Source organism: Nesoenas mayeri (genome assembly GCF_963082525.1).
Source record: "Nesoenas mayeri genome assembly, chromosome: 4".
NCBI classification, from domain to species: domain Eukaryota; kingdom Metazoa; phylum Chordata; class Aves; order Columbiformes; family Columbidae; genus Nesoenas; species Nesoenas mayeri.
The window spans coordinates 50,506,192-50,514,355 of NC_137540.1; the positions used below are offsets into that span (position 1 = coordinate 50,506,192).

At 37.7% G+C, this 8,164-nt stretch overlaps 1 protein-coding gene across 2 annotated transcripts in view; it reads left to right on the plus strand.

The window, feature by feature from the left end:
* NFXL1 (nuclear transcription factor, X-box binding like 1) overlaps nucleotides 1-6,745 on the plus strand; it is a 48,826-nt gene extending 42,081 nt beyond the window's left edge. For both annotated transcript variants that reach the window (XM_080344283.1, XM_080344284.1), the window contains exon 22: nucleotides 4,225-6,745. In XM_080344283.1, the coding sequence (XP_080200409.1) occupies nucleotides 4,225-4,398 (174 nt within the window). In that variant the 3' untranslated portion in view covers nucleotides 4,399-6,745. The remainder of the gene's footprint in view (nucleotides 1-4,224) is intronic.
* Nucleotides 6,746-8,164: the final 1,419 nt, after the last annotated feature.

An 8,164-nucleotide genomic window follows, 5' to 3' on the forward strand; every position in this document is an offset into this window, starting at 1 on the left:
GCCCAGCATGTGCTTTCTGACTCTTCTGTTAGTCAGTTATCACAACAGTTATGTATTAGGTTATACCAGCATGTTACACTCCGTTTCTGTCGCAGAGCACTGGCTCACTCCCTGCTGGAAAGGGGACATGGGATGCTTCCTCACAAACCCCATCCTCTTGTGTTCTTCTCCCAGTCTCATTAGGATAGACCGTTTCTCTGTGGGTCACAACTTCTGTTACGTATACTTTGATTAGTTGCCTAGAGACTTTGTTACAGCATTAACTCTACCAACCAATGCTCTAGGAACAATGCCTTTGTTTTTCAAAGGGGAGTGTGTCTACTCCTTGTGCAGGAAAAGCATGCAGTTCTGTACCTGTTGTCCAGGGGACCAGGCACTGTCTTGTGATCATCTTGTAATGTTTATTATTATATTCATGCCTCAACTGCCTACAACGTTTGTCACATATTCCCTCATACAACTCCCAAATCCTTCATCTGATTCTTCTTGTTTTCTGAGTTAACCTTGGAAATGTTAGTTGTGGGACATAAGTCGGGAAGGGTATCTTGCATATAGATGTGTGAAACATTTGTTAGAGGTCATCTGTAGCTGATGGGTCTGCAAGCTAAGTACTGGAGTGTACTAATGGACACATACACTTGTGAGGAACATGCTTACAATTCTAGAGCTAGAAACTCAAAGTTACTGGTGTTTGTATTTGCACCGATTGTGTTGTCATGCATTCCAGAAGGTATCCCAGTTACTAATGATTTCTGCCTCAATATCCCGTAAGTCCCTCTAGTAAAGTCTCAGTAATGAGGATCCTCTGAAACTGTAGCAGATTCCCTCCACCAGCATAGTACGCAACATTATTTTTGTCTTGATTGCTCAGCAGCAATTGTTTTTGCTTCCAGCTTGTACATCCACTAAGTCTCACAGTTACAGTCCAGCAGTACCCTTGTGCAACATATGGCAACTGCTTTTGCATACGTGTTTTGTGATGGATGCAGCTTCAGAGATTGAAGATGTCACCTATACATAATCAAGGCTATTAAAAGGTTAATTAAGAGTGGCCAGTTATATAGCACAATAACAAACACTAGGACAACAACAGTAAAAAAAAAATAGGACAAAACCAATTTTAAAAAGTAGGACAACAGTAACTAATAAATAGGCTCTAGAATTGCACACCAGTACTAACCTCAGCTACTGCAGCCTTTCATCTAAAATTTATTCCCTTCCAGTTTGATCTCATAATCTGCCATCTGGTGATGCAAATTGGAGGACATCACATTAAGAATATATATTTGTTGAGTATGCTCCCTTCTGACCAACGTTTGCATCTTCTGCCACCTTCCTAATCTCTCATTAGCACATTTTTATATAGACAGTTCATCCGTTACAGCTTCCCAAGACCTGTTTTGATTAATACTTCATTAAGTCCTTTATATACAGACAAGTTAGTGCTCTGGTAAGTCTGCACATTTGTATTTTGGTATTTGCTATTTGCTGTATTTGGTAGCAGCTTCTGCTAATATCATTTACAGATGGAATCACTTGTTTCTTAGTAGAAGGGAAACAGCTTGATTAGGCTTCTCATCATGGCCCAGCAGCCAAAATTTCCCTCTGCTTCTAATTCAAAGGCACCATGTGAGGCCAAGGTTTTCAGAATTGCTGGAGGAGGAGGAAGAATCAGTACTTTGATTATTTAACAGTTCAGATCAAGCGCTTTCTCTGTCCCACTCTAGTGTAAAAGACTTGGGTAAATTTTTGAGGTAACTGGTAGTAGTCAAGAGTTTCGATACTGAAAGTCAAGGTCTCAAACCTGAATTCTAATTTAAAGAGTTGTATGAAAGATTTTGTTTCCTTTTTTCTTAGAAAGAAAAATGTTTTAACAGCTCCTTAGAAGTTATGAAAGTGCCCTCCCCCCTATAAAATACAAGACCTACAACTTCACAATATATGCTTTCTATCTGTATAGTCACTGTTATTTGCATGCATTTGGCCATGTTTTCCATTGGGGTTGCTATTCCTTCCAGTGTGGGAAGAATACAGAGAATAACACGTGAAGGAGAGGAAGCTGGTACCTGAGCAATACTAAATTAGATGGTGTCTCACATCAAATTGTTTTGAGGATACAGTTTAAATAAATGCATTTCATTTTACTTTTAATATGTCTTTACACAAGGAAGTTAGCTTTATTTAGAGTGAGAACCTTCAAAAATTAAGGTAGTTTGAAGACTGGCCACAACCATTACTTTATTGTTCAGAGATCATTGAGGTGACACTTTGGGAATTATGATAGTCACATAAAATCCATAGGTAGCTTTTCAAACATAGTGATAGCTTCTTTCTTGTATTTTGGGCCCATGAACATTTTTTCATTCTATGTTTTGTTTTTTATAATGTATTTATTTTTAGCTCAGTTTTTATAAAGATCACTAGGAAGGCAATTCAGTACCTGTTATATAATTGTTCGAGCCCTATATTTTAGTTCAGGTTACTGCAATTCGTGAAGCACTCTTCACTTACAGCTCACAAGTATATATAGAAGCCTCAAATTTTATTTAGTGTCTGTGTAAAATAAAATACTGACATATTTTCTATAAAACCTTAAGAACTCTGCACCTGCATTTGGATTTTTGGATTTTGAAAAACTGTTTCATTACTTTGCTTTTCTAAAGGAGGATTAGCTAGTTTAAAGTAATCTTGTTTCAAATAGCAGGATGTGGAACTTTGTCTGAACTTCTATCCTATATTGTTAGAGAAATGCCAACAATTTCTGCCTTTACTGGGTACAAAGGAATAGACATCAAAATGAGTCCCTTTCTCCTGCTAACAGTGGGATCTGGCACAAGAAGGGAAGTAAGATTCACTTTGTGAAGCTCTTGGCAAATATTTTCTGTCAGTAGAGGAAGACCAGACATCAGGCAATCTTGAGTTCCAAAGGAAAATTATATTTACTGGGCTGCTTCTCTGCTCATTTCCCAAAACAGTCTTATTCTTCTTTCTCTAATGCACCCACCTTATTGTCTTAGTGCCCCTCTTCCTGGCAGCACTGCAGCCACAGTGATTTAGATTTATCTTCTCTCATGGTTACATTTGGCTTTGTATCTATTCACTGGCCATGTTTCCTCTGCTTCAGCTCAGTCTTACACCTTTTGCCCAGCCAGTCCCGACTTGCTGCACTCTGCTGCTGCCATCTCTCTTCTCTCTTTCAGGTCTTCTAGTGTTTCTGCTCCCTGGCTCCTCATCCCATGCTTTCTCTAGTAGCTGACAAGTCTACCCAAAAATCCAGATAGTTGTCGGACCTTTTCTGGTTTCAGTCTGTCTCAGCTCTCCTTTAAACTATCTTTTCCGATTTTCCTAGATGGCTCCTTATTGGACCTTCATCCCAGTCTTATGCTCTTTGTTCCAGGCTGCCTGATTCCAGTTTTATTGAAGCTTTGTAGTCTAAAATCAGTTTTGTCTTTGTTCTCTTGATACCCTTTCAAAAGGATATGGAGGGGTGTGAGGAACAGGGATCAGAGGATCCTACTGTTCATTCCAGGCATTACCCTGAAACTGCTGTTGTGGGTGGAAGCTTGGCATTCTTCTTATTTTTTAAGTTGCTTTGCTTAATTTTGGGGTCCAAGGGCATGTGCTTTCTTTTGAAGAATGCTATGTACCAGCTGCAGTCATAGGTAGGTTGTAACATTTAACAAATGGAATCTTGTTGTGCATGTCTAAGATTATAGCCCTTTATCTAAAATTTAATGGAGCAGGCAAAATATACAGAATGGAGGAAATATCATATTTTATGTATTCATATTTTTATTAATTCATTTTTAGCAGAGAGCACATCCTTGTTGTGGGGGTCTGTCTTTGAAGATTTCGACCTGTGCTCTTACATACATTGTTGTAATAGCTTAAATACTTACAAGGGCTTTTCTTTAATAGTAAAAGTAATGTATCTTTGACATATTTCATGGAAATAACAATCTCATTTTGGCTAACATACCCAGATTTAAACTAATGTAAAACTTCATTTGGTTGCATTTTTTGGTTTTGTTTTTTGTAGGAAACTAAACAATGGTTTAATACTTGGAAGCAAAGTGCTTTGTAGGCATGGGATATAGTAAGAGATATAGAACTTCTGTTGGCAGTCAGTTGTTTTATAAATGGTCTTTGGAATGTTTAAAATCTGCATATTTATTTGGCTTTAATTCTGACAAATGTTAACGGCTTCTGGTTTTCTTCATCTAGGCTGAACTGGAAGCTTTTGAAAACAGATTAAAAGGACGAAGAAAGAATAAGAGAAGAAAGGATGAAGTAGAAGTTGAACAATCATCATGGCAAAAATACAAGAACCTCATTATGCTGCCAGTGTTTGGAGTCGCTGTTGTGATGGTTGCATGGCTCATGGTCTATAATGACTGAAACAGCTCAATATTTAATATACCTCAATCAGGCTTTAGGTAGCTATTCTTCCTCGAATGTTAGTCTGTGTTTAACAGAACTTAATATGCATAGATTATGTACCTATACTGTTTGCCAAGAAAACTGCAGAGGAGGGAAGAAATGTCACCTTTGCGTTATTATAGTAACAGCACAAAACTGAATTCAGACACTGACAGTAATATAGTAGGTTTTAGTCTACACTGAAGTGCTGATGTAATTTATCTGACTGAGATCTGTTAACATCTCTTCTATTAATATATTGTGTTACTTTCCCTTGTCTCTATTTCATAATATTAAAAAAGTTAGCATAAAATGATATATTCAGTATTTGTTTCCTGTAAAATCAATTTAGTGGTTTATTGAAGATTAGTATTTTTATGCTAGTCTTTAGGTTGTATCACACAATAACTTCTGTCTTCATGTCAGTTTTAATTATAACAACTAATGGAGAGCTTCAGATCACTTAAGTTTGAATATTCTGGGGCCTCCTGTCAGAACTTTGTTCAGAGAAAGGAAATGTGAACTGTCTTTGAAGTCAGCTGTATCACAGACAATATAATGGGCCCCCTTACAGGCTTTGGGGTTTGGTTTTGTTTTTTTCTTCCCCCCCCACCCCCCTCCTTGTTCCCTCAAAATCAAACCAATTGAAAACTTAATTTAATGGACAGATGCATGTGCTGAACATGGATGTGAAGTAGTTTCAGGGTACAGGGATGTGTCCCCCATCACCAACAGCAGAAAAGCAAATTGAAGTTAAACTTAAAGCATCACTTGACCATTTGTGTAGATAAATATCACATTTGAATATTTACATATGTGTGCAAGAATGTAATTGAACACCATAACAATACAATTATATGTTGTTCTGAAGCCATGTGGGTAGTGCTTGCTAATGCATAAACTACCTAGCTAATCTTTTATATGTTTAAATATTTTCTTAGTGACAGTTTAGAATACCTTGCCTTGGGATATCAGTATTGGTTGGTAGAACTGAAAGGTTTACACAGTGTCAAGTTTTGATTGCAGGGTGACAAACTGTGGCAGATGCTTTGTTAACCTCCTCTTTCCCCTAACTCTCCTCTAGCATCCCCACCTTCCCACTAAGTACAGGTGACTGGAAGGCAAAAGAAGGACAGAGAGAGAGAGAGAGAGAGAGTTGGAAAAAATCAAAAATGTTTTACTAATGCTACTAATAAAACAGATAAAATAATACAAAATATACAAAACTCATCTTGAAAGTCCTGGCGAAGACCAGCACTGCTCCAGCAGCAGCAAAGCCTGCACCCAGGAGTCCTGGATTGGACTCTGCAGATGACCGGAACTGGATTCAGTCTGTCACTAGGCCTCAGTTCGCAGGGACCACTCGCAAAGTCCTCTCCTAATGTTGGCAATAGGGAAAAGGGATGAGATTCTTGTGATCTCCCACTTTTATATGATGTATGACATGAATGGGATGGAATACTTAATTGGTCAGTTTTAGTCACCTGTTCAGTTTGCCATTCCTTGTTGCCCTTCTTGCAGGACACGTATCCTTATTAGTGACCTTGCATTCCATTGCTATGTCTACCAAAACATGTATCTAGCTTTCAGAAAAGTGCAGTTAGTAAAGAAAACTTTAGCTGAAAGGAAAATTCACTAAAAGAGAAACTTGTTTTTAACAAGACCGGGGCACACAGCTTCAAGATTATCAGAGAAGCTACGTTGTCTTAGCTGAGGGACTGCAAGTTAAATTCAGGGATGGGGAAAATCAGAAAACTGAATTCTTAAACCTCTGCTGGAAATTTTATGCTGATGCATGAGCATTGTGGCTAACTGAAAAGTGCTTATGAGATCCTGTGAAAGATGAGGTATGAAGCCAAAGGGCATTAGGTTGCCCTTGTTTTGGTGTCCTGGTTTTGACTGGCATAGAGTTAATTTTCTTCCTAATAGCTGGTGTAGTGCTGTGTTCTGGATTTAGGATGAGAATAACATGGATAACACACTGATGTTTTAGTTGTTGCTGAGCAGTGCTTACACTAAGTCAGGGGCTTTTCAGCTTCCCATGCTCTGCCAGTGAGGAGGTTCACAAGAAGCTGGGGGACACAGGCAGGACAGCTGACCCAAGCTGGCCAAAGGAATATTCCAAACCATACGCCATCATGCTCAGTGTATAAACTTGGGGGAGTTGTCCGGGGGGGCCGTGATTGCTGCACGGGGACAGGCTGGACATCGGTCAGCAGGTGGTGAGCAATTGCACTGTGCACCACTTGTTTTGTATATTCTTTTATAATTATTATTGTTATTATTTTCTCCTCCTTTGCTGTTCTATTAAACTGTCGTTACCTCAGCCCATGAGTTTTACTTTTTTTTTTTCATTCTCCTTCCCATTCCACTGCGGGGGGGACGGGATTGAACAAGTGGCTGCATGGTGCTTAGTTGCCGTCTGGGGTTAAACCACAACAACAGTCTAATATACAATTTCATCACAAATCCTGCAAAAGCAGTGAGACCGTTTGCGTGAATTAGCAGAGAAGATTGCAGTTTGTTTGGAAGCTACATTGGTTGATTTTGGACTGCTTATAGAAGTATTAATTTGAGCTGATATCCAATTGTAATTACAGTTCAGCAGCAGAAAAAATAGAAAAGCTGCAACAGGTAGTAGCTTTTAGATATGTAGGTTGACAAAATGGGGAGAAAATCACTTTATTTTCCACTTTTTATCTAAGTTGGGTGAAAGAGAAGAGAGGTAAGGAAAAGTTGACCATGTTTAGCATTGATTGGTGCTCTTTGAGAATATTTTAATTTTTGTTTATTGGTTTTTTTTGTTTGGTTGGTTTTTTTAATTGATTTTTATAAATGCACGATACTGTCATGTCAGGCCACTGGTACGTAACATTGTAGAATTAATTGAAATTACACTAGGCAATCATAGTTGCATCTCTGTTGAATTCTCTTATTTTCTAGTATAAGGAATAAACTTTCCCATATTGTTACTTTAACTTTTCTATAATACTAATGCTTGGAAGATAATTCCATATATATGTGTTGTTTCTTTAATCAAATGAGGTGATACTATTATGTGTCTGATTATGCTGGTAACTCTCTTGTCACTGAGAGTAAAAGAAAAGAGATTTTTGTTCAGCTGAAGTAAAATATGATGTGTTGTCCAAAAATACAGAAAGATACCTTTGTAGTTGAAATACGCAGATCAATATGAATGAGACCACTGTGGAAACAGCTTTTATCTTATGTGACCGTGACTCACTTTTCTATTTACTGCTAGCTTTTTCTTTAAAACAACTGCAATGTAAAGTTTCTCTTTGCCATAGAGGCAAAGAAAACTATCTTTACAGAGCTATAAAAATGAACTGCACTTGAGTTACATGTTCGGAGTAGTTCTTACTGTTCTTTTCTGCATATTTTGCAGCATTTGTGTGAAATATTGGAGAGTAAAATGCTTCTTATTGATCATCTTTATTATAAAAAGAAAGCACACCAATCTTTAAAATTTTATTCCATTCATGCAAATATGTACATGAGTACGCATATTCCATTACTTAAAGGATTTGTATCTCTCTTGAACCTCGCATATGTGAGACATACCTATTTTTGAAATTTTATTCAAAATAGATCTGTATATATTACCAACCATCTGAGTCATTTGCACTCTGTTGGTCTGCCTGCTGAAACAGAGATCTGTTTCTTGGCATAAAAAAGTGTGGGGTTCGAGCAATCTGCAGTTTAATAAATCACTGATTTTTTTGTT